Source organism: Prionailurus viverrinus, chromosome C1, assembly GCF_022837055.1.
Source record: "Prionailurus viverrinus isolate Anna chromosome C1, UM_Priviv_1.0, whole genome shotgun sequence".
In the NCBI taxonomy this organism is placed as follows: Eukaryota; Metazoa; Chordata; class Mammalia; order Carnivora; family Felidae; genus Prionailurus; species Prionailurus viverrinus.
Window position 1 is genome coordinate 38,863,272 of NC_062568.1, and position 27,101 is coordinate 38,890,372.

The 27,101-nt window shown below is 36.3% G+C and overlaps 1 protein-coding gene across 9 annotated transcripts in view; it reads left to right on the forward strand.

The window, feature by feature from the left end:
- The window catches only part of STAT4 (signal transducer and activator of transcription 4), a 115,089-nt gene that overhangs the window by 69,610 nt on the left and 18,378 nt on the right, over positions 1 to 27,101 (forward strand). For 8 of the 9 annotated variants that reach the window (XM_047872516.1, XM_047872520.1, XM_047872522.1 and 5 more), the window contains 11 exons: positions 7,322 to 7,420; positions 9,575 to 9,667; positions 10,542 to 10,620; positions 13,965 to 14,050; positions 15,517 to 15,668; positions 17,454 to 17,612; positions 18,326 to 18,418; positions 21,391 to 21,450; positions 21,760 to 21,777; positions 21,865 to 21,958; positions 23,964 to 24,008. In XM_047872516.1, the coding sequence (XP_047728472.1) occupies positions 7,322 to 7,420; positions 9,575 to 9,667; positions 10,542 to 10,620; positions 13,965 to 14,050; positions 15,517 to 15,668; positions 17,454 to 17,612; positions 18,326 to 18,418; positions 21,391 to 21,450; positions 21,760 to 21,777; positions 21,865 to 21,958; positions 23,964 to 24,008 (978 nt within the window). Of the gene's footprint in view, positions 1 to 1,330; positions 1,989 to 7,321; positions 7,421 to 9,574; positions 9,668 to 10,541; positions 10,621 to 13,964; positions 14,051 to 15,516; positions 15,669 to 17,453; positions 17,613 to 18,325; positions 18,419 to 21,390; positions 21,451 to 21,759; positions 21,778 to 21,864; positions 21,959 to 23,963; positions 24,009 to 27,101 lie in introns of those variants that run through there. The other variant, XM_047872524.1, reaches the window with a different exon arrangement.

Below are 27,101 nucleotides of genomic sequence, written 5' to 3' on the forward strand. Positions count from 1 at the left end.
CCAAAGTAGCTGTACCATTTGAAAGTTCCTGTTGTGCCACATCCTCTTCAGTATTTGGTGTGGTCTGTGTTTTGGATTTAACCTTTCCAATAGCTGTGTAGTGGTATCTCATGGTTGTTTTAATTATCCTGGAAGATAATTGCTTTTTAAATCTATTAGACTGATCCTTCTACATCTTAATCAGCCTTAAGACAACTAGGTCAGCTCTTCAAATTGATTGGGATTTTTCTGCCATAGACATGTTCTTATGATTCTAGTGAGAAAATACTAGGTAGAAGCTATTAAGAAAAATCATGTGCTCAGAACAAAGAGAAGGAAATAGGAAAAGGCTGAAGCTGAGAACATGTTGTCAAGTAGAAACAGGCCACTGTGTTTGGCACTGGTAAGAGGCAAGGATAAAAATGATTTAAGAGCACTATTTGGGATGATAAAAGGGGAAAGAGCTCATTGGCAACCAGAAGTGTGCAGTAGATTGCAGATTGCCAATAAAAGTGTGAATGAAAACATTTGACTCCATAATTGGAGACAACTGCTTCATATCTCAGAGATACCATAAAAGAGGAAATATCAACATTTGAGTGCAGTATGGTTATAGGTAGTTAAAAACAATGAGAAGTCAAAATTTCTCTAATTGAGGTTAGAAGAAGAGCTGGTATAGCAGAACCAAGGGGTGCCCTACCCATATCCCCTTGGGCCCCATCATTTCAGTTCAATCTAGTGGAGTGATAAGTGCTAGCATCTGTATATATACACATATATATATTTTTTTCTTTTTGCTTCAGGGCTAATGAAGATAAGAGTTGGTGTAAAAATGCTCCAGTTCCCAAAGTCCTTGGGTAGATAGCTCTGTCACCTGCTCTCTCCACTGGTTCCTAACCCATCTTAGCCAATGGCTTGATAACACCTGGTTTACTGGATACCTTTTCTTTGTCTCACTTATCCCCCTCCCATAACTGTTTTTGGGGATCAACTCTCAATTATACGTTTTGCATCAAATTCTTATTTCAGGGTTAGCTTTTGGACAAACCCAGGCTCAGACAGTTGTTGATTACATATTTCTTCAGAATCCTACATCCCCTTTGGTTCCTCTTGCCTCCCTCTTTCCAGGCTCTCATGAAATTTCCCCCTTTATTTGACCTGAGACTCATTATTTTCATCCTGTAGTTGCCAAGTCATTGACTGCAGCCAGAAAACAACATCTGATTCTTCTTTCACAATGCAGAGGCAATTAATTAAATGTAGTGTTAACTCTCCCTCATGTGTTTGCATTTTAAAGGGGATCCTTGGAGAAAGAACTCAAAGGAGTGAATGAATGTCTAGTTGTGAAATCTCAGATTCTGTGCCAACTGAATGGAGGAGATTATTTTGAGCAAGACTTCTCATATCCTTTACCTCTGATTCTGATACTCCTTGGACCATTTGGGAGAAAACAAGCAGATTAACTAGTCACTTTTAAGTGACAAGTCAAAATTAGAAATTAAATGGAAGGGCTGGAGAAGAGGAATTTGAAGGAAAGCCAAAGAATTTGGCATAAAGTAGCAAAAAGAATAAAACAGCATATTCATTAATCCTAAAATACCTTTTTTCAGCATTTTAATCCCTGAAATGAAAATGCATCTTATAATCAGTAGCATCTCTTAATTACGGTTGTCAGGTGGCAAACACAATGTCATTGTCATTGCCTGTGATATGAAACTCGGTCATAGCTATTCGCATTGTTGTCACTTCAGTTGAATTATGTGCACTGTTGGCATAGCATATGTTGAGTTTAATTGCTGCTTAAAGCGTCATCAGTATAATACTGATTTAGGATTGAAACAAATAGCTATCATTTATGCAAAATGGGTTGGGAACAAGTCAGCAGGGTATAAATGTGATATTTGTTAAGCAAATTATTTGTCACTGGATGGATGATCCTAAATTCCATATTTCCATGGAAAGTAACAGTAAAGTGCTTTACAGGATGAACCAAAGGAAGATGCACACAGGTAAAAGAAGTTGTGTTACATTTTGTTTTTGAGATTCGTGCAAAAGGATTGTCTATCATACACAAAGCAACAGTGGGAAGAGAAATTGCCAAATTCCTCATAAGAGAGGAATGAAATATCAGTGCAACAGCAAACTAGAATAAACAAATCATGCATTGCATGGAACGATCTTTAAGATGCATAGTATCTATTTATCAGAAACTTCCTGCTGATTTGGAACACAATGCACTTAACTTCCAGCATGATGCCATTGAGGAAAAAGTTCAATACGCGTTTAATCAAATAGGTAATGCCTGGGATGGGGAATTTGTTTTCTTTGATGAGACTTAAAATTACACTGTCAGTGCAAAAGGGATCAAGAGTATGAGTTTGGATTATGACAAGCAGTGTGTCACTGTAATCTTATACCTGCCAATTGCTGAAGTTACTGCCATATTTAATTTAATTTAAACAATGTCTAAGAATAAGAACTTTTTCAAAGACATTATTGGGATGGGCATTAAGGAGGGTACTTGTTGTGATGAGCCCTGGGTGGTATAGGTCAGTGATGAACCCCTAAATTCTACTCCTGAAACCACTATACTCTATATTTAACTAACTTGAATTTAAATAAAATCTTGAAAGAAGGAACAAAAAGATATTATCGAGTGGACCAAAAAAATATAGATGACAGTCCAGCTGATAGAGGACTGCTTAGTAGGCTTCTGGAATAGACATCCAGGAACCTACTATATATTCTTGTCCTCAATGATTTTATGGACATGTTTCTGAATAGTTAAAGAATAATTACACCTAAAAGCATAGTGATATGGTTGTTAATAAAGATGGCATGACCAGGCCACTACAACCCCTCAATGTTTCAGTCAACAAACCATTTAAGGACCATTTGCAGAAGGAATGTGAGTCCTGGTTCTTGTTTGAAGGTTTTCTATTAAGACCTTCTGGTAAGATCAAGAAAGTGCTAGCATCAAAACTTACAGAATGGAGACAGTAGCTGTGCACACTTTAAAGAAATGCTGCATCACCAACATTCCTAACGTCCCAGAGGACATTATTTTATGGAATAATATGAATGCCAATGGGGCTAAGTTGAAAAGAGATTCAGAAAATTTGAATTCTAAGTAAGTGAAGAAGTTTTAGGAATACATTAACCAATTTACTTCACATGTATTACCCTTTTTATATATGCACAGTGCTGATATGTGATTTTAAATATTTATATCTCTATAGAAATAAATCCAGAGTTCTTTCAATAAAGATAAAATAAAATTTCCAAGTGATAAAAAGCATTATGTCATAGTTTATATTTTTGCTTCAAAGCTAAACGCATCATTAAAGTTCAGGTCACAGAAATGGCAGGATTGACTCACTAGTATATAATACGTCTGAATGTGTGTGAGAGAACCCTAGGGAGAACAATCCACAAGACAGATTTTAGCATGCCTCTTTCAATAACTGATTAAATTAATCAGAAAAAAAATCAACAGAGATGCAGAAATCTGAACAAAACAACTGACACACATTGGGCTAATGAGCCTGTGTAAGACATTTGCACTGCATGCAGACTTCACATTCCCCACAAGCTCATATGGGACATTTACAGAAGGTTCATCTGCTGGGCCACAAAGCAAGTCTTAGCAAATTTTAAGTGGTTAAAGTCACTCAGAACATCTACTCTGATTAGAATTTTTTAATCTATAAAAAATGAGTGGAAAAAAAACCCCAGAGAAGTAGAAAACCCCTATGTTTGGAAATTAACCAAAACATTTATTTCTAAACAAGACGTAGGATGAAGGTAAAATCCTGATGGAAGTTAAATGATAGAAAAGGAAGAAAAATGTTATCAACATTCACAAAAGATATGATTTGTGTATGTAGAAAATCTGAGAGAGTTTACAGATCAATTGCTGGAAAATTGCTAAGAGATATTAAAAATACATTATTAGAGGGGTGCCTGGGTGACCAAGTCAGTTAAGCGTCAGACTTAGGCTCAGGTCATGATCTCACGGTTTGTGAGTTTAAGCCCCACGTCTGGTTCTGTGCTGACAGCTCAGAGCTTGGAACCTGCTTCCGATTCTGTGTCTCCCTCTCTCTCTGCCCCTCTCCTGCTCGCACTCTCTCTCAAAAATAAATAAACATTAAAAGTTAAAAAAAAAACACACACATTATTAGAGTCAATAAGATTTTTGCTAAGTTGCTAGATTCAAATTCAAAATACGAAAGTCAAATATATTTCTACATACCAGCAAAAATAATTAGGAAAGAAAGATATAATTTATTCTATTATCAAAAATACCAGTTATATAGAAATAAACCTAACAAAACAATGTGTAAGATCTCCATAGATAATTATAATGCTTAATGGAGAGACATTAAAGAAGACCTAAATAAATGGATTAGAACACAATTATAAAGATCCCAAATGTATCTAAAGATTTAGCAACATTTAAATTCTCAACATGATCATGTGCGTGACTGCAGGCAGAGAAGCTGGTTCTAAAATTTATATGGAAATGCAAAGAAACCTATTTTGCTTGACGTCGAAACTTATTATAAAGCTCTAGTAATTAAGATAGCTGGTTGATAAAACAGAGATAGGTAGAATCCTAGATGGAATGGAGTCCAGAAGCAAACCCACCCGCATGTGGACACTTGATGTATGAGACTCAGCCCAGCAGAGCACAGTGGGGGAAAGAAGTCAGGAAATATTGTCAGAACTGGGTACCCACATAGAAAAATGTGAAAAGGACCTCTCATTATTAACAAGCTCCAAGAGAATTACAGTGAAAAACAACACGATAAAAAGGTAACAGGGAAAAAACCTCCATGACTTCAGGTTAGGGAAAAACTTCCTAAGTCATAAAAAGCATTAATCATAAAGGGAAGAATTAGTAAGTTTGATTTCACCAAAATAAATACTTCTATTCATTGGCACTTATGAAAGCACAGCCACAGGGCAGAAGATAATGTGCTACCCATATATTAGACAGACACACACCCAACAGAAAATGGGCAGTTTTCTCTCTCTGGCGTTATCTTCCTTCCTTCCTCCCACCAACATAGTCAGGGGTGTTTTTTATTTTGTTTTGTTTGGGTTGCGTTTGGTTTCGGTTTTGATTGCTTTTCTTTTTTCTTTTTTCTTAAGGTTCATACACGTGGTAACTGAAAGATAAACAGGAGTACATCATTGATATTTACCAAAATAAAAAGCAGTAATTTGGTTTTGAATCTGTAGTGATCAATTTTCCATGAGATGTTTTTGTCTCATACATTTAAGTGAGGGACTAAGTTAGAAAAATGCAGAAGGAAAAGTGAAAAGATAGGCTAGATGAAAACAATGGTGATGCTGTGCTCTCTTTAACTAAGGGAGAAAAATAAACAGTTTAACCTTATAAGACATGAGGGGAAGTTGAATCTGAAAGGGAAGGTAAAATAGTTCAAGCAGGAAAGGAAAATGAAAATGTACACAACAGAGCTGAGAAATGTTGAAAGATAGTATCTGAATGATCACGGGAAAGCTCCCATAAGGGTGAGAAAAACAAAGACAAATAATGGTGATTCTCAGGGTCTTAGCGGAACTCCAGATCTTGGGAAGAGTTTTCAAGTTTACATAAATAACAGAGCCTCCAAATGAGCCCTAGAAGAAGAAGCCCTCTATTTTTAAAACCAGGATATTTAAAAATTAAAGGCAAAATGAGAAAGCATTATCTTTCTTGGGAAGTTGAACAGGAGTTATTTGGAAAAAAATCAATAGATAGGAAAATTAACAACAGGAGCAAATTTCTAACTACAGACTGTCTGAAATTGTCAGCATGCAGAAATGGGAAATTTGGTATGTTTGCTAAAGAAATAGAATCATTTTCATTTCTTTACCTTATGGGCTGTTGTCAGCTTATTTTTGTTTTTTTTTTTTCTTTTGGAGCTTTCTGATTTAAGAGGGAAGAAAGGTTTTTGCAGGTTGTAGAATATGGAAGAGCAGGAACTCAGAAACTTGGTGTTTACCCTAGGTTTACAAATAAAAGTCCCAACTGATGTGCATCACCTAATAAAATTATGGCAGCAGTGAAGGTCATAAAAATGTTTACAACCTCATTTCTTTCCTTGAAAGATCCTTTGGTTTATCAATCTGTATAATCTTACTTTTGATTAATCGCCAATTTTCCACTTTATGGGTCGTTATTCTGGTTTTTTTTTCTGTTATTGACCTTTTGACCATTTAGTAGATAATTATCACTTCCTTCAGAGAGGAGGGTGGAGGGAAACTAAATACTTTTCTACATTTATTAAGCATCCTGTTAACCCTGGCTTGGAAAAGTCCTCGTAACAAAGAAGTTTAACACTCCTAAAATAATGGTGGTGTTGCATATAGTTCTATAAACCAAGACATCTCAGACCCCTGCAGGGCCCTGGCAAGTGAGGTAAATCAGTGCCTGGATTTCTCAGTGGTGGACAATCAGGCACACATTTCCCCCGAAGGGATTACAATATTTGAACTTACACAACATACCTAGTGGCTGAATTAAACCCACAGACTGCCAGCTGCCAATGTCTGCACCAATGTCTGCATAGGTAATAAAAATGTATATGCTTAGGTGTGATAAAAGTATTACTGCTAAGGGGCGCCTGGGTGGCTCGGTTGGTTAAGCATCCAGCTCTTGGTTTCAGCTCAGGTCATGATGTTGGCAGCTCATGAGACAGAGCGCCCTGTTGGGCTCGGTACGGACAGTACAAGAGTGCTCTCCCTCTCTCTGTCTCTTTCTGCCCCTCCCTTGCTCTCACTCTCAAAATAAATAAATAAATATTTTCTCAAAATAAATCTTTCTATTTCTCTCAAAATAAATAAATATTTTTAAAAAACACATTATTGCTGAAATGTGTGATAGTTCCACTCTAGTAAACTCACAGTTATAAGCCAGTCGACATGAAAGGCTTGGACCCGAAGAATGCTTGAAGCATACCATAAAGTACAGAGTTAACAAGTGAACAGCTGGGACCACCTGGTTCATAATAATTTACAAAGAAGTAACGCTTTTACCTAAAACTTACCTTACGCATAAAATAAACGGAACCTCCTGAGTGTGTGTTCAGAGCCTTTCCTACAGAAGTGTTCAAGAACTCTTTAATTATTAAAAATGATTTTTGAGGACACAGCAATATGCTACAGAGGAGTTTCATTCACAATATAAGTTTCTGTGGCTTTAGGGCAAATGTTGAAATAAATCCCAAGTCATTTCCTATATTTAATGAAAGGTTATTTTTGATTTGCAAGTAGTGATGTTTCCTTACGATGTATACATTTAAGCTTTTATGTTGTTTTTGCTCACTTTTTTCAGGGCAAATTTCATGGAAATCCAATGCATGTAGCTGTGGTCATTTCAAACTGCTTAAGGGAAGAGAGGAGGATATTGGCTGCAGCCAACATGCCCGTTCAGGTAATATTTTCTGAGCTTGTGATCTTGTTATCACCTTGAACTCGATTTTTCTGAGACAGATAAATTCTTATCTTCTTCCCATCCAGCTCCTTCTACCTATGCTAATGGTGCCAACCATCCTTCCGATCACTTGGAATCAAGGTCATAGGATCATTTTTGAGTAGTTCCTTGTCCCTGCCTTCATACTGAGATAATTACCTCATCCGTCTAGAGTTTGTTTCTGGAATCCTATCTATACATTCTTCTCTGTTTCCATTGGTCACCCTCTGATTCACGATCTTAAAACACCAGTTGGGGAATATAGTTAACTATCTCCTAGTTGAATTCCTAACTACCATTTGGATTTTGCTTCCCTCAGCGTGTTTATCCTTAGGGATTGATGTTGCTCAAAACCTCCTATAATCTCCCGATTTCCTACCCCACAAGTCCAAAACTACTCCACAAGCAAAAACTTTATCTTTTAGAAACTCCACAAATACCTGCTTGTGGATTGTTTCAATGTACTTTGCACCTGCCATTTTTTAGATTCTATTTTATCACCCTATCCTGAATGAATTCAGAGCCCCCAACCAAGACTCATAGAGGAAAGAATGAAGCCCTTGGGAATACTTTTTCAGTTAATCCTTATAAAAAGGAAAGAATATGTAAGTAATCAGTTGTCCAAATGACATCCTCCATAATTTAGTAAATCACACCACTATATTTATTTTTAAAAGCCCAAGAAAAGTATCTTTGTTTGAAACTGTTAAGAATTTTTAGATTTAATTATTGTCAGGTTATGGTTGTTTTGGGAGAAGTATGAAATTTTAACAATTTCTTCTTTCTTAGATAAAAAAGAGCAGTATCATTCTTATTTAATTTAAAATCTAAAGTATAGTGCTGCTACAGTAAATATAGCTTGATTCATAATTGGGTAAAAATTAAGATTCTATGACTACTATTATATGATATTCTTATATATCCTCAACTCTCCTTTTCTATATCCCTCTTGTCTCTAGTCATTGTAGAGTGTGTGTGTGTGTGTGTGTGTGTGTGTGTGTGTGTGTTGTTCTCTTCAAATGTCAGATATCAGTCAAATTAGAAACTACAAATAATCTGCCAGATGCATGCCACAGCATGGTACCACATGCTACCATAAAAGAAGCACTGTTGTAAATTTCAAACCTTCAAACCAATATACAACTATCTGGATGGATCTATAGATAGAGAGAGAGTGAGAGACAGAGAGAAATAACTGAAGACAAAATGAGAGAGAAGGAACTTTATAAATATTTTCCAATCTGAAGAATGTAGTGTAGTTGAAAGAACACTTGACTGCCAGCCACCCGCATTGGCTCTACTTGAGGTTCCACCCGATTTGCTTGGTCAGGTCATCAGCCTTTCTAACCGTAGCTCCTGGCCCAGCTATAAGGTAAAGGGGTTGCTGATGTTCTAACTCTCATCTCTGGGTATCTGTATACTTTGATACCAAAGGAACACGCTCAGTTTCTTTATATCTGAGGAACACTCAATGTTAAATTATTTGAATGGCCAAGAAATGGTGCTTGGAAAAGTTGGTTAGCACCTTTCTGTTTAACTAGGCTAACAGTTTCAGATATTCTTTAGTGAGCTCTCTTTTGTTCCGGTGTAAAAGTAAATCTCATCCCAGCAGATTCAACATCCCTAATTCTGAATTTAAGTCCAACTTAACGTAGCCACTATACTCATTTTTAAATTACATGTATTCATTTTATAGAATTTCGAAAGTAACAATAGGTCTGTTGTAGAATGTTAGGAAAAAAAGTTTAAGCCATAAAATCATCCGTAACTTCACTTATATACTGATAACATTTTAGTGTGTGTGTGTTCTTCCAATCATATGTACTTAAGTTCACATGTCTATGCATATATCCATATATTTCTACATACATATACATATATAAGAACTAGAGATCACAAACACGTGGTGTTTTTATAATTTGCTCTTTTTCTTAGCAACTTAGTGCTACTTTTTAAATGTCATTAAATATTTTTCTAAAGCATGCTTTTTAATAGCTGTAGAATGTTCCATATCATACTGATCCAAGCCTCAGTTCAAAGTATGCTACATATGCTACATTTGTTATAAACTTGTTTTATCCACATCACTGAAAGTTCAAGACATCTTTTTTCTAGGGACCTTTGGAGAAATCCTTACAAAGTTCTTCAGTTTCAGAAAGGCAGAGGAATGTGGAGCACAAAGTGACTGCCATTAGGAACAGTGTGCAGGTGAGTGTTTCATGAAAAATTAGCAAGGTGGCCCTAACTGTGCCTCTTTTTCTTATGTGCCCAAAGCTAGTACATACAGAAATCATAGGGTAACTTGTCAATAAGATAACTATCTCTCACACACTATGTTCATATTAGAAAAGATTTCTTTGGGGGAAACTTTTCAACTTCAATTTACTGGAGACTGGAGCTCCCCGCCCCCCAAATTCTAAGCCTCTAACCTTCACATCTGTAATGTCTGCATCTTCATCTGCAAAAGTGAGGATAACCACCACCACGGGCTTGTTGTGAGGACAAATGAGATGATGTAAGGAAAGCCATTAGCCCAGATCTTGGCACTTAATACCTATTATGTCTGAGCAGAAAGATATCACCACGTTTGGAGAAAAGCAAAGTGAAATCTTGAAACATAAACAAACAGGAGACATAGAGGAAGCATAGATATTTTTCTAAGAAACAGAGAGGGACTGTAGGCTGAATTGTCATAAAGTACAGCAGATTAGAATAGAGCCTTTCAGTGAAAAGATAACTGATACATTAACGCAGAGTTGTAGGGAACTAAAAGGGAAAAGGTATCCATATTCTCCAATAATAAAAAAAAAGTAATTAGTAGCATCATTTGGAACTGAGAGATAAAAGGCAAGATGCTGAAAGATTTTCAAACAATCAGGAAGAAAAAATGAAGAGAACATTTTGTCTGGTTCTTCCAGTGCTATTCAAACTTCATGGGAATTACCTCTTTAGAAATGTAGATTGTACACACTTCATCTAGGACATGACTGAAGCCCCAAATAGTGTATTTTGAAACACTGATGATGATATTTCCCTGATGTGCTTACATGTAACAACAGACTATGTTTTCTTTTGTAAAAAGATGACAGAACAAGACACCAAATATTTAGAAGACCTGCAAGATGAATTTGACTACAGGTATAAAACAATTCAGACAATGGGTAAGTTTTTATTTTGTCTGTAGTTCTACCTAGGGACATAAAGACAACATGACTAGGACTTATTCTTTACTGAAAAAATTGATAAATTGATCTACTTCCCTAAGTGAAGTGCTTTTGTTTTTGTTTTGAAGAGAGAGTGCAGGAGAGTATTTTGCTTCCTCCTTTTCCCTCTTTCTGTTTCTCTGTGTGTGAGTGTCTGTGTGTGTGTGTGTGTGTGTGTGTGTGTGTGTATACCAACCAATTCAAAGTAAATTATACAGCTCAAGAGAAATCAGAATCAAAATATCATTATCACAACTAAGAAAAGTAATAATAGTTCCTAACATGATAAGGAAATTACTAATATCATCCCTAAATGAGTTTTTTAAATATAATTTCTTAAGTTGTAAGTAGAAATATAGGGTGCCTGCCTGGCTGAGTGAATAGAGCATGAGGCTCTTGATCTCAGGGTCATGAGTTCAAACTCCACCTAGGGCGTAGAGCCTCCTTAAAAAAAAATTTTTTTTTAATTGTAAGTAGAAATGTGATTCACTGTAGGAAATTTGGGAAGTAGACAAAAGCATTAAAAAATTAAAGATCATACAAAATTCCACCATCTATAGATAAACACTGTCAAAATGTTAGTATACTTCCTTCCAGCCTTTTCCCTATATATTCAAATACATACATATATATTTATTTGCAAAAATAATAATAATACACAGTTTTGTGTATTGCATTTTTTTTATTTTTTTTTATTTTTTTTTTCAACGTTTATTTATTTTTGGGACAGAGAGAGACAGAGCATGAACGGGGGAGGGGCAGAGAGAGAGGGAGACACGGAATCAGAAACAGGCTCCAGGCTCTGAGCCATCAGCCCAGAGCCTGACGCGGGGCTCGAACTCGCAGACCGCGAGATCGTGACCTGGCTGAAGTCGGACGCTTAACCGACTGCGCCACCCAGGCGCCCCTGCATTTTAAACTGAAGTTTTAACTTAAATATTTCCCTGTATCATAAAAAATCTTCAAAGACATAATTTCAATAATTGTATGAATGTCAGAACGTAAGAACACTGCAATTATTTGATTATCTCTGTGATTAAACACTGAGTTTGTTTACAATTAGATGTTTTTTAAAAAATGGAAAGGGAAAAAAGCAATGAAAGAATGAGAATATTTATAAGGTCTAAAATTTACAAGTAACAACGGATTGATCATTCGAAGTGTACTGCCATTAGTGGGACAATTGAGGAAATTCCAATTAGGTCTAGATTAGCTAATCGGATGTACCAAACAATTTGCAGGCTTTGGTAATTGTACTACACTTATGTAAGATATTAGAGGGAGCTGGATAAAGAACAGATGGAAACTGTACTATTGTCGCAACTCTTTTGTAATTCTGAAATTATTTTTAAATAATTTTTCATAACAAATCGGATAGAAACCTTTTATTTACTGAAGCATTTTTAACTACTGAGATGTTAGCTTAAAACTTCTGGAAGGAAGTATGGATGACTGTGACCAAATGCTTAACTGTCATCTAAGATTTAAAAGCAAAGATATTCGGATAGGAATCTTGTTTGGCATAGGTGACAAGTGACGTGTTCTCCTGGCATCTTCAGGATGTGTTGGCTCCTATGAGGTCATGTTTAAAATAGTCATAGTTGCTTACATGTATAATTTTTCCCTTCAGAAAAAATGGCACAAACATGCATTTCATCAAAGGGGTCCATGATCCTAAAAAGGTTTAGAAATACAAATTTAATCAAGCATTCCAGTCCATTGAATGCAGTCTCATCCCAAATCTCATATGTGAGTCACCAATTTAAGCAGTAGAATGTAGAGGCATCTGAGTGGCTCAATAGGTAGAGCATGTGACTGTTGATGTCAGAGTCATGAGTTCAAGCCCCAGATTGGGCATGAAGCCCACTTAATTAAAAAAAAGTTGTTAAAAAAGAAGTAGAATGTAACAAAATACATTAAACGATAGAATTGCTTTGAACTTAGCATATTACAATTAGAGTTATATTGATATTATCAGTGCTTCACGAGCATCACGAAGAATCAAATTGATCATTCTATCACTTAAATCAACAAGTATTCATTTTGTTGATTATAAGTGAAATGAAATGTTTTTTTTTTTTTTAATGTTTATTTATTTTTGAGAGAAAGAGAGAGAGAAAGAGAAAGCGCGGGCAGGGGAAGGGCAGAGAGGGAGGGAGACACAAAATTCGAAGCAGGCTCCAGTCTCCAAGCTGTCAGCGCAGAGCCCAATGCAGGGTTCAAACTCACGAAGCACATGATCATGACCTGAGCTGGAAAGTCAGACACTTAGCTGAACTGAGCCACCCATGAACCCCGTGAAATGAACTGTTTTAAGTGAAATGAAAGACACATGAACACAAGTTATATCTTGCTGGTGAAGACTGAAAAGTATTAGCTAATGAATTTTGAGTTAATAAAATGTTGTAGAAGCAAGATTTTGCTACGTATGGGATCTAGGAGTTAGCGAATTTGTGAATACAACCAAGAATGATTTCCTGGAGGTCAGTGCTATTTTGTAGAGAAATTGGGCCCCACGTTGTTTTGGGGCCTCTTTTTCACAATCACACAGGTCAGATTGGCATTTCCACCCTTCACTTTTCACCGACAAGAGCAGTTACTATAAATAACCACTTGCTATATACCAATAAAGTTTAATGTTCAAGTTAAATAATACAACGTTTATTGCACATCTCCCATTTAAGAGGATAAACCATCTCAGGTTTTTTTCAGTCAGAGATTTTTCTTAATTTGTAACTCTTTCCTGCTTCTAGTTTTACTGTGAGGCAAGCTCGTTCTGCAAAGGACAAAAAGGAAAGCAAAGGACTTCATCGTTATTAGTTCATGAGACTAAGTAGGTAAAACTGCAACTCTTCAGGCAGTTTTCCATAATTCCTGGGTATCAAGTAGAGTGAGGCAGATGGGTAAAGGCATCAGGAGGAGTCAAATATGATTAATGGGCACAAAGACAGGCCCCTTTCCTACTTACGCCAACCAGCTAGGGTTACTATCAATGTAGAGGTATCTTAAAAAGGAATACATTTCAAAAACTTTTTTACCTCTCTCTCTGCCCCAAAAAGGAACATGGTGTGAAGAATGGTCTTCAGTCAAGGTCTGTATGATAGAGAGCTCACTGGCTTACTCGGTGGTGATCCTTCCTGGCAAATGAGCAGATAGGGACTGACTTTCATGCTCATCTCTAACAGTCGCATTAGGCTTCTGTATCTTAAGACTTAAGGATGGGAATTGCAGCAGATGTAGCTTTAAGGACAGAGACCTTTGCCTTGGAGTGGACTCCACATCTCATCTCTTTTCCTTCACAGATCAGGGGGACAAGAACACTGCCCTAATGAATCAGGAAGTTTTGACTCTGCAAGAAATGCTTAACAGTCTCGACTTCAAGAGAAAGGTTAGTGAAGAACTTTAATTTGGCCTTTTTCCCGTTTTTCTCCTTTTCCTGTATTTGATCCTACTGAAAAGAATCAAGCTCTTGGATTCCTTCAGTTCTATTTAAGCTGAATGAATAAATGGCAATGTTTCTAGAAAGAGTGCCATGCTGTTTGCCATGCTTCTCTTGCTAAGTTCACAAAGTTGGACCTCTTGCGAGTTTATTTATCTTGCTTATGCTGTACATTTACTGTAGCTACCATTAATTTCAAGGTGAATGTTTTACCCAATTTTTATTTGCCACTATTTCAGACATGACTGTCTTAGTTTCTGTACTTAATATGCTGATGTGGGTTCTCCTACACATGTATAATTAAAATATTATTTGATGACTACTAAAATTTTAATAGAAAAATCAATGTTCCAGTTTCTACTCTGAAAAATGACCTCATGCTAAGTAATTTCTTAGATTTCAGGATAGTTCGTTGACAACTGAGCGTATTCAATCTAACCTCCTTTCACGGAGAGGAAGAACTCCTTTCTGACAAAATGAAATATTTTTTAAAAAAGGGAAACATTTCTATTTCAACTTTCTCCCTCTCCTTGAAAATAAATGCATTGAAATCTGAGCTGTTACTGATAAGTCAAGAGTTTATTTCTAAAAGTTTGACTTCGTTTTTTGTGCAGGAATTTGTGTGAGCACAGATAAATGTAAAATTTATTTTCACCCTAAATTATAAACTTTAACAGTTAGATATCAGATTTTAAGCATGCAAGTATTTAATCCAAGATAAGCTTAATGCTTTTATGCATAATGAATCTATACTATATGTTTTATGCATGCTATCTTATTCTACTTCAGAAATAAGATTTTAAGGACAGAAGGAACCGGAAATAATTCTGTCCATTCACCTGATTGTATAGATCAAAATATAAAGTTCCAGCAAATTAAGTGGTTTATCCAAATTCACATAGCTTGTCACAGAACCAGGATAGGAATTCACAACTTCTAATCCTTAGGCCTTTGAAAGCTATACTTCTTCCTAAATTCAGATAAAGTCCTAATAAAAACTAATACAGAAAGACTACAATTTTAGTCATTGCATTTAAAAATAAATGAATAAACATATTTATAAGAATATAAATTTAATCTGTGTCTTTTTAAATAATGGAGAAATGGCTGTATGACTAGAAGATTCAATATTGTCACAGGAGGTACAAACTCAATATATTTACACTAAATGATATTACATTATGAGATTGCTAACTGTGGTCATGCTTCTTTCTTTGTGATGTTATTTGTGATAATTTAATAGTTTGAAAAGGCAGTGTTACGATAACTATAAGGTAGTATTTCATAAAGTATGTAGTGAGAATTGTAACCAAGCCTATATCTTCCAGGTCAGACAAATTGTTTTACAGGTTGAATTATAAGTGACTTTGGTTGTGTCTCTTGAAAATCTTTTCAGTAGTCACCTTTGTTTTTAGGAAGCCCTCAGTAAAATGACACAAATAGTCAATGAAACGGACTTGTTAATGAACAGCATGCTGATGGAAGAGCTGCAGGACTGGAAGAGGCGCCAGCAGATCGCCTGCATTGGAGGACCGCTCCACAATGGGCTCGACCAGCTTCAAAACTGGTAAAACGAATTGACTTTAGTTTCTAGTGAAAACCACAGGAAGTACAAAGCTTCAGTGTAGCTCAGCCAGAGATGTATATGTGTTTTTTTTTTAATGTTTATTTATTTTTGAGAGAGAGACAGATAGACAGAATGCAAGCAGGGGAGAGGCAGAGAGAGAGGGAGACACAGAATCTGAAGCAGGCTCCAGGCTCGGAGCTGTCAGCACAGAGCCCAACGCGGGGCTTGAACTGACAGACCTCAAGATCATGACCTGAGCCAAAGTTGGATGCTTAACTGACTGAGCCACCCAGGCGCCCCTATGTGTTTTTAATTTTATTCCTTTGGGGCAAAAACAAAGTATCTATAGAAGTCTATAGAATGCATCAGAAATGCTTACTTTTTCTCATCTAATATATTAATCTTAAAAGACTCAAGTGAATTTTTGAAACCTGCAATAAATATAGCTTTCTATAAGGACATAAGAAGCACTAACTTCAAAAGCTTAAAAAAATATCTTAGTTTTTAAATGTATATCTTAAGAAGTCAGTGTTCAACGTTAGTTTTGTGTGTTCAACAAAGTGATTTATTTTTGTATTTAAATGAAATATCTCAAATGGCTAATACAACAGGGCATCCCCTACCGTATACACATAGGCTATCATATACAGATATCCTTTGTATTGGAAAAAAAAAATGTGGATAGGGCTTTCTTCTTCATCAGTGCCAAATAAAATTATCTGATCGAATGAGCACTTAGAAAAAATAATGAAAAAGAAGGAAAATGTTCAGTTGAAATCTAAAATTGCTTTCAAAGGGTACAGAGCAATACAAGGGAGATATGGCATAACTGGGGCCACTTGCACCCCGCCAGTCCCGCTCGTCAAGAAGAGTAAGGAATTGGGCTCTTTTTAAAACATACTGATTTTCCTTGGGGAGATGCTTTAATTCCCTAACCTCACTGTAATCCCTTGTTTTGAAAACAAGATAAACAACAAAGGAAGCCATCAAGAATTTAGCAGATAAGCGTGCTTACACCAAATTCTGTGGGGGGTTGACAGATCTTTTCATAGCACTATGCAGGGAATAAACTTCTAAGTAGAAAGAGCTGCTGTCAGGGCCAGAAAAACTTAGCAAGTCTGTCCAGATATCCTGCCTCCTTGGGAGTGGACAGTCCCTTCAGTGTCCATTTCAGCCTCTCTCTTTCTTAAACTTCAGGCCCAAGAGCCCACCTCCATTTCTGAGGTGAGATCGCCACATAGTGAGTAAAACTCTAAGCATGTACCTTCTCCAGACAGATACACTGATAATTTTTGGCTAATACTTAGGATTTGAAAAATACATACTGGAGTGGGGAAGGCAGTTCATTTCATACTGTCTTTTTTCTTTAGTATTCTTATGCATAACACTCTTCATATCATGTATTTTTAAAGTTTTAAATTTGCTCTTTCTCTACCCGTTAGTGAGTACCATATCCTTAACATATATATGTTTAACAGACTTGTAAACAAAAAAATTAAAAGGGATTTGGTTCCAGATGTTGACGAAATTTTGTAAATGATGTCTATAACTATAGGTAAAAATGAGAAAACGTTGAAAATGTTTCCCATGCATCATACATCTTAGAGGAAAAACTAATTTGGGAAATAAACATACAGAACTGTCACTAACTTGTAATGGAATTAAGTAAATGATTGTATTAATTGAATATTTAATAATTTATTATTTGTTAATGTGTTTAATAGTTAAAACGGTAGCTTGTTAAATGGGAAAACTATCTGCTGATTTTCATTTGTTGTTCAATAGCTTTACACTGTTGGCAGAAAGTCTGTTCCAACTCAGAAGGCAATTGGAGAAATTAGAGGAGCAGTCGACTAAAATGACATATGAAGGGGATCCCATCCCCATGCAAAGAGCCCATCTGCTAGAAAGAGTCACCTTCTTGATCTACAACCTTTTTAAGAAGTAAGTAAAGTATTATCCATTTAAATGCCTCATGGAAGCCTCAGTCTTGTGGGGTTGTAAGGACACCCTGGCTGGGGTTTTAGTGTTAAGGTGATGGGGGGGGGGGGGGTAGGCAAGTGTTAAACAGTGAGCCTCAGGGTAAAGGGAATAAAGCTACAGAGAGTTCCAGAAGCCTTTCTGCTCTTCACTATTTATTCAACACTTCTCCCAAGAACTGACTCAATTTTCCATGAGCCAAGCACATCATCCAGCTGAAGTTCATTTTTCACATTTTAGAAAACAAGATTTCAATGATTTCTTCTTAAGTATATATCCAAGAAATGAAGGGTGGAGACCATGTTTATGTGTATTAGCTCATCTAAAAAAAATTCTAATATCCAGAAATTCTAATATCCAGTTCAAAGATGGCATGAAATTAACTTTTCCTTTATGTTTAGTATGATAAAAATAGACTTTTATTCTTGACTCAAGTATAACAATTAAGAATTATTTACCATTGTTATTTAGGGACAATCTTTAGGCATTTTTTTCCATCTCCTGGTAACTGTTTATGAGAAGTCTTTGGAAAGATTTGAACTTAATGGACATTTGAATGTCTTCTAAGTGTAGAAAATTTGGATCTTTTAAGAGGACAGCATCCTGTTTCTCTGTGGTTTTCAGCCTGTCAATATTTTCAATGTTTTCAAGATGTGCTTTATTTCCTTTTAATCTAGCTCATTTGTGGTTGAACGACAGCCATGCATGCCAACCCACCCTCAGAGACCGATGGTACTTAAAACTCTCATTCAGTTCACTGTAAAGCTAAGGTAGGCAGAATGTGCTCTATCATTTCATTTGTTTGTGGAGCCTCAGCCACTGCGTTAATTACAACTCATTTCTCTCATAGTGCCTTTCATTCAACTCTTCTTTATTATGCACTTCCTGCATGCCCAGCACTGAGCTTTGGTAGATACCCTCAGAAATGTTAATATGAGGGCCCTGCTTGTAAAGAATATGACAATAAAGATGAAAGCCTGAAGGGTATTATCATGACAGTATGGAATTCCAACGTCGGGCATCATGGGATTAATGGCTGAAAAGGCTGACTTGGTAGAGGCTAGCAAAGCCTTGTGGTCCCTATGAGGAAGGACCTTGCAGGAAGAGCAGAGACAGGAAGGAGAGTGGGATTGTAGGAGAGCGAGACGACAGAAATAATGACTTTCTGGGTCTGTTTTGTAAGCATGTAAAATAGGGCGAGGTAGACTTGAGTAGATTGGGGACAGAATATGAAAGGCTTTGAATATCTTACCCATGAAATATGATGGTATGTTCTTCCCCTGTGATTGCTCAGCAGCTAGCTTATAGGATTTTCCACAAAAACTCATAATGCTGTAATTTTCAATACATCCTTACCATGTACCTGATTTAAAGACATATGACTTTTGTGTTATTGCTGCTTTGTCTGTGCATTTGATCCTTTCCATTAGCATGAGAAACCAAGACGTATCATTTTCCCTAGTGACATTTAAAATAATGAATTTGAACTCAAACTTTCAAAGATTTTCATCATGCATCAATCTCCAAGACCCCCAAGCTTTAAATTCCTAATCACTAAGTCACCTCTGACTACCATACGAGAGGTAATGATGCCATGGTAGATAGTGATTTAGGGCCCCACAACAGGGTCCCTGATCACACATCACTATTGGAACTTTATTTTTATTTTATTTTATTTTATTTTATTTTATTTTATTTTATTTTATTCATTTCAAATCTATTGAGATGTAACTGACATACACTATAGAAGTTTAAGATGTACAGTGTAACAACTTGTCTTACATAAGTTGAAAAATGATTACTACAATAAGTTTAGTTAACATCCATCACCTCAGAACTCCATTTTTAAAGGGAAGGCATTTTTCTTCAGTTTGCATTTTAAATACCTGACTTGAAATTCTTAATCATTTCCTTTGTGTGAATTTTGTAGTAAGACTTAAGAACCAAGAACAAAAGGCAGAGGCCAGGTTCCCTTTCAAAATTTCATGATTTTCAAAAGTTGTTCATTCATTCCTCATCCCTATATTTCTATAACCCAGAAGACAGTAACACTAAAGGGAAATAGGATAGAGGGGTGGTGGACATCCTAATTTTCCTTGAGATACCCCCAGAGATGAAATGGTAAGTCTAAGATGTTCTCTGGGACAAAAAGGGAGATGATTAGGGAATGTTCTCAGCCAAGAGTTCAGCCAATGTTCAGCCAAGAAGCTCCCTGAATGGGCATCACCTTACATGTTTGAACTGATTGCCAGGAGCCTAGACCATTAGTCCCTGATTTGAAAGCAGCGTTCCTGCTTTCCTCTTCCACCTGACTGTTGGTTCCCTATCCTTCTCTGTACCCTGTTCTTCACTGTCTTGATAGATGATCCTTTACTAATATTCAAACTTTTTCTCTAAAACCCCTCCCTCCCAAAGAATTCTAGCCTCCTATTTCAAAAGGAGCAGTGACATGGGATTCCCTTTAGTCATCTGCATCTCACAGTGGATCAGATCCTTCCTGAAGTATGATAGGAAGGCAGAGAGGGAAAACTTGCTGCCCTATTTCATATGACCTCCTCACCCTTCACTACTAACAACTACACGCTTATCATATTCCAAACCCTAACACCAAACCTGTGCTTCATGCAGGATTTTTAAGGAGCCTTTGTCACATTCTACCCACACTTTTGTTTGAGCTGTCTATCATCTATGATTATATTTCTCTAATGCCAATCAGTTGCTTATTTCCATTTTCCATATTCCATCTATTATATTTAGCTGGACCTCTTCCCTTTATGTGTAGCTACGTCCACACTTCTAGGGCTGTCTTGGCCATACATGAGGAGCTCAATACATGCTGAGTGAATGAATGAGTTTTGGGATGAGTGCATGATTGGGATGAGTGAGTGAGTGATTGGATTAATATCTCTGAAATCGACTGAACCCACAGAGAGGGTATATTAGAGGTTATGACTCAAACGATTGGGAAAAGCAAAAGAATAAAGGATCTGACACCAGAAGAAGAAATTAAAGGAATTCTTACTCTGATCTTTAATCACTTGTTTGGAATTAAATCTTTCTAAGTTATGAACATTTTTGCTGGGACTTACATAGTGTACTTAAAGATTGCAAATACATTTGAATTGGAATTTTTCAGATCCCAGAGGCCTGGTCTTTCTCAGACTTTTTGCCATAAAACAGTTATCATCAAAACATTTTAGTTTTACCAAGCTTAAATATTTTTATGATATGAGAATAAAATGGAGCCATATTGATACATTTGAATTTTTTTCTTATTTTTCTTATTTTTTATTTCTTATTTCTTATATTTCTTATTTTTCTTACACTTAACCCAAATTTGAGCTTTAGCCAAAATATATAGCTATTTTTCTGACCTAGCCAATGTATTATCCAACATACATCAACTAAAGCAATATGGAAGTACTTCACAAATGTTTGTCAATACGATAGGAAATGGCTGGTGTCAATATTAGTAACATGACAAACTAAAGAGGAATTGTACATTTTTATTTTTATTTATTTTTACTTTATTTTAATTTTCAGTATAGTTAACCTACAGTGTTATATTAGTTTCAGATGTACAATATAGTGATTCAACCACGAATCACACTAACATATAACTGAAGATAACCTAAATTCAATTTATGTGTATAAGACATAAATATATTTATATATTTAAATATAAAAAGGCTCTTAGCACTTTTAATTTTTGGCTCTGATTCTTATTTATGTGTCTTTCCAGACTACTAATAAAATTGCCAGAACTGAACTATCAGGTAAAGGTGAAAGCATCTATTGACAAGTAAGTTTCTAATTTCATTTTGAAACATGAAAATGTGAGACTTTGTAAAAAGAACTTTCCTCATTCTATAGAATTATTTCAAACTTTTAAATATATTTCTCTAACATTACATATCAATGTACTTCAAATATTTGACTTTGAAGTTCAAACATTTAATAGAACTCCAATGAAGATTTCTTTAAAAAATTTTACTATAAAGTCTTGAAATGAAAATTTATGACTATATTATACTACTCTCTAAAATATCAAAGGAAGTTTTTACTAGATCCATAAAATAGCTCATTTTAAGGAATCTTCTTGGTTTTACAGGAATGTTTCAACTCTAAGGTAAGAAATTTATTTTATATATTTTTTGATGGTCCCATAAATGTATTTTACCTGAGACCATGTAAATAGCTAAGATTTCCTGTCTAGCAATCGAAGATTTGTTCTTTGTGGAACTCATGTCAAAGCCATGTCCATTGAAGAATCTTCTAACGGGAGTCTCTCAGTAGAATTTCGACATTTGGTGAGTTCAACAGTAAAATTACACAAGCTACTCCCCCTCCCAAATCAGACACATCCTTAAGAATAGGCCTTATAATTAAATATATTTTGGTTTCTGGCATTTCTTATGTGAGATTAAGGGCCACATTGAGAAATAAAACATGCCATTATTGAAGAATTAAAAATGTTAGAAAGACCACAGTAACTTAACTCAGAAGTCCAAGTTCTCAAAAAATGGTGAGAATAGTACCTAAGTATATACAGCAATTGGTCAATATATTTTGGAAATAATAACAGACATAATCGGTCTTGTAATGGATAGGAATTCCTGGTTTCATTTTTTAAATGTCCCCAAGAAATGATATCCAGCAACAACATGTCTGGCCGAAGGTGCTTTCATTTTTAGAGTAGCTTGTGGGCAGGTAGGATGTTCCTGGGTCTGGCGGTTGCACAGAGTTTGCCTTGGCATGTCTAGAAAGCTTCTGACCCAGCCTTAACCTGCTGCTTCTTGTTCATACCACTTCCTCTTAACCTAGAGTTCTCTTCCTGCTTTCTTTCTAATTCTTTGTATAGTTCTTAGATTCCCAAAGACTCTACTGCTTTTCTTGCCAGATGCATGATACTCATGATTAGCACTTAGAAAGGACCTCACCCGAATGTTGGGGCACCACTAAGTGGGCTTCAAAGGGTCTAATTTCTAAAAGATAAAATTTAGGTTAATAGATATCTGCATATACAAATGTATGCTGGCTTTTCTTTTGAATTTTGTTATTGTTTGGTCTGTAGTATTGAAGGGTACATTTCTTTTTCACTGAATCCCTCCAGTGTGAGACTGATAAATAAACAAAATGTAAGGAGGAGTTATGTATTATACATCCTTATAACTAATACTCTTTTCACATAGGTTCATTTCCTATTCTTAAGAAATTTTCAATAATGGACAATGTTTGCTAATAAATAAAGCTGTAAGAGACCTTAACTTAGAGATGTCTATCTCTCAATAAAGGTCATGTGGAAAGGACAAGGAACATACCAAAAAGTGGTTAGGTCTTTACTCCAGGAGGGATAACACATAAAATAAAATCTTACTTTTTAAGGTGCTCTTCTAGTTACAAAGCGGTTTTATACACATTACCTTTTGCATAATAACTTAAAAAAAAACTTTATTTTTGAGGCTGGGGAGGGTCAGAGTGAGGGGAACAGAGGATCCGAAAAGGGTTCGGCGTCCACAGCAGCGAGCCCAATGAGGAACTCGAATTCACTAACTGTGAGATCATGACCTAAGCCGAAGTCGGACATTCACCCAACCGAGCCACCCAGGTGCCCCGCATAATAACTTCTAGTTGCTTTTTAATATAAAACTAAATGTAGAAAACCAGAGAGGCAAAAATGAAAAAATTAAAAATCATCTGTAATTTACTACCTTATAGCACTATTACATCTTTACTTTCGTTTTCATTCTTTTCTAACTTCTGTATATGTACTTTTTAAGTGAGATCAGACTGTAGGCACTGTGTAAACTGTTGTCTGCCTTTTAAAAACTGAAGTCATCTATATCATGAACATTTCTGTGTCCCTGAGTCTCTAACGCCATGTAGGAGCTTGCTGTGTCCTGTGGCATAGTACCTCCCATTGTTTGTTTCCCCAATCCTCTGTGTTGGTTTCACAGGGATTGAGAACCATTGCAGCTTAGCTCAGGTGATGCTTTCCAGGTACAAAGGAGTGCTGAGTAGATTTTAAAACATCCCAGCATGATTTCCTCTTTCTAAAACGTGGGCTGAAAATCATAGTCTTAACAGTATGCCAACTTCCTCACATCCCTTAGTGAAAGTTTCTAAAGTGATATCCCATGAGATGAAACCGTCAGCTTCTTTCTGTTGAATCTGGGCACCTGTGTCAGGTTTCCGTAATTAGAAGACATCTGGGTTACTGTTCTAGAAAGCAGAATTGTGGCCCAGAAAATCACTCCAATAGGTATGACCGACTCGATATTTAATTGATAATGCTGTTATTCCTTTTTTGCAAAGCAACCAAAGGAAATGAAGTCCAGTGCTGGAAGCAAAGGAAATGAGGTACAAAATGATTTCTACAAGATAATTATTTTTAGGAAATAACTCTATAATATCTTATTTTTACAAAGCTTTTAAACTGCCCTTTATAATTTTATGTAAAGTCAAATTCATGTTTCTCTGGTTAAAAATGTAAAGCTGGATAAGTGCAAACAGTCTAAGAAATTTTGTCTTAAAGAGGAGAAAATAGAAATTGCATATAATAATACCCTTTTAAAAGAAAAACTTAACATTTTGGTTCACATCATTCTAGACCTTTATCTATGTATATCTTACTTTACAATATATGTACACATTGTTTCATAACCTGCTTTTTTCCCACATAACAATGTAAGGTGAACAGCTTTCCATAACCTTAAATACTCCTAGAGAACATCACTTAAAGTGCCTGCACTGAATTGCATTTCACAAGTGTGCTGTAATGTCTTTAGTCAGTTCTCCCTTATTATAAAACATCTTAAAATCACTCATTTTCCACAGATAAGAGTTAAGTCTCAAACTTCATGACATATTATATGAAAATCAGACATGAAAAACAGCCCTGTTACTTTATGGTATCAGTTACCTTGCCTTTTTACTTCAGGCTTGTGTTCCACTGGATGAAATTGATTAACAGAACAAACTGATGCCATTCCAGTGTTTACATTTTAGTCAGTAAATGACAGAGTGGGCAAATCCTGGGTTGGAAGTGGCCTTGGGGATCATCTGTTTTGTTGGACTAGTTGCTAGGACTAAATATACTAAAACTAAAACATATTTGGAATTAGAAAGCCTGGGTTTGAAAGTATTCTGACAGTGACTGAAAATGTGACCTTTGGCAAATGATCTGATAGAGAAAATTTTTTCCTCTTACAGATCAGGGTATAATGCCCAACGCTCTCTGTTCAGAGATGCTGCATATGCAAGATCATCTACACAATGCAGTTGTAAAATAGTGAGGCTTATCTCTGGTGTGGTTGATATGGATTCAATCTCCTGGCTTTACAGTCAGTCACAGCTTCCATGAGAAATCTCTTTGAATTATTTGAAAGGAAAAAGCACTTTATAAAATCCAGCTTTCAACTGCAATCAATCTAGCTCTCCCCGCAAAACCACAATGATTGACCACAACAGGTTTAATACACTACGTTTTCTCTTCCAAAAATTCTTCATTCTCTTAATGGCTTAGAGAGCATTTGCCAAATATTACAGCCACACCAAAGATGAACTAAGCCTTCCTCCCAGGGTAAGCCTTGTCTTCAGCCAGAGCTGCAAACAGGTCTCTACCACCCAGATATCACAGGAGCAGAGCTTTTGAGTTTAAGGATAGTCTGGTAAACCGGAAAGTAGAGTTATTGTTCTGACCACATTAGCACATTATAAATAAAAATCTATTTCACACATCTCACTGGAATTCTGGACCAAGCTGCAAACACTTCAAGCAGCATAACATCCTTGAATAGTACTTGCTAAGTGTGAATAGACAAAACACAATGCTTCTTAACTTTTCTTAAGTAAAACAGATCAAATGGAAATAAATCTAAATAGTCAACTCTCCAATACGTTGTCATCTTTATAAATGTAAAATCAAAATCTTTACCCCGGTTTCCTTAGAGAAGAAATCTAAGTATATCATCTACTACCGTATGATAACCAAGCAATGTCTCATTAACACTGTCTACTTATATTACGTCGAATGTATTTCCTCTTATTTTTGGATTAATAACAAAATCATACTGTTGTGTCAGAATGATTGTATTCTTCCTTTTTCTCCCTAAGTTTGCTAGAGCAAGAAAATTTGATTTAAGCTATTCCTTGAGCTCCCCCTGTTGATGGAATTGTAATATGACTCCTAGGTACATTTAAAATAAACCATAGACCTGAAAGTTGTTTTATGTACTACAGGAATAACTGAGAAGTCACAAAATATACAAAGTGGGCTCAGAAAGTTGGGCCAAAAAGAAAACAAAAAAAAAACCCAAGGGGTTGGCCAGGCAGTAGGAGTGATCAAAGGAAGTCAGGAAAGAGCCTGGGGAAGATCTAGTGATAAAATGGAGTTCATAAAGTCATAGGGCCAAAGATTGTAGTAATCAAAATGTCAGGAAAACAGGAAGGTAGGATATGATACCTCATTTTCAAATTTCAAATAGTAGTTGTTCCTTATCTGTGAGCACCTGCAGCAGGAGTTCACAGCCCGATAAGAACTTATTTAACAAATCCTCCTGTGGCATTTACTATATACTGGGCACTAAGAGCTTCACTGACATTGATTTATGTAATTCTTGCAACAGTGCTATGAAGCAGATGCTATTAGTGTACTTATTTTAGTTAGGGAAACTGAGGCACAGAACGGTCAGGCCAAGATTCAAAGCATGGCTCCCATATCCATGCTCTTGGCCACTAGGCGATGCTGCCTCTGGGATCGGAAGATCTGCCCTGGGAGAAGCATTATCGCTTGGCACTGATCTTTGTCCTCCTCCTGCCCCTTGCCTCATCATGTTCCCTCCGTTTGCTGGGATTCCAAGAAGGGAGGTCTTTGCAGGTGTGTGAGGAGCATCTCATCCTTTCTCTACTCCAGCCGCTGCTGTTACTGTTCTCACTGTACCCACCCACGCAGAAATCACGTAGCTACCTCAGCCAGAATCCTTATAAAGTTTAGAAGAAATTTAAAAGAATTCTTTCTCAGAAAATGTTGTTTTTGACCTCTCCCTTATGTTTAACGTGCATCAGTGGGGGGATGGAAATAGCACCATGTTGGGGTCTGCCCCCTATAGGCAACTGACCTGGCTCAAGCCACTTACCCTCACTAACTCCCAATTCCTAATCTGTAAAATGGGCATCATGTTGATCTGCACTTAGAGGGTTGTTAAGAGGACCAAATGACATGGTATGTGTGAGAATCAACTGTGATGTGCTGTGCTGTGCGATAGATGTCTGCTATGGCTCTTCCTGATCAGCCCTCCAGGCTGCCCCTTTGTAAAGAATGGGTATTTACACAAGTGGAGAAATGACTGTAAAGATGGTACCTGACAGGACAAACTGCTGATCCTTATCCTTCTCTGCCCACTGCCAAAGTGCTCGACTGCAGATGTTCCTTTTCTAGGGCCCCTGAGCACA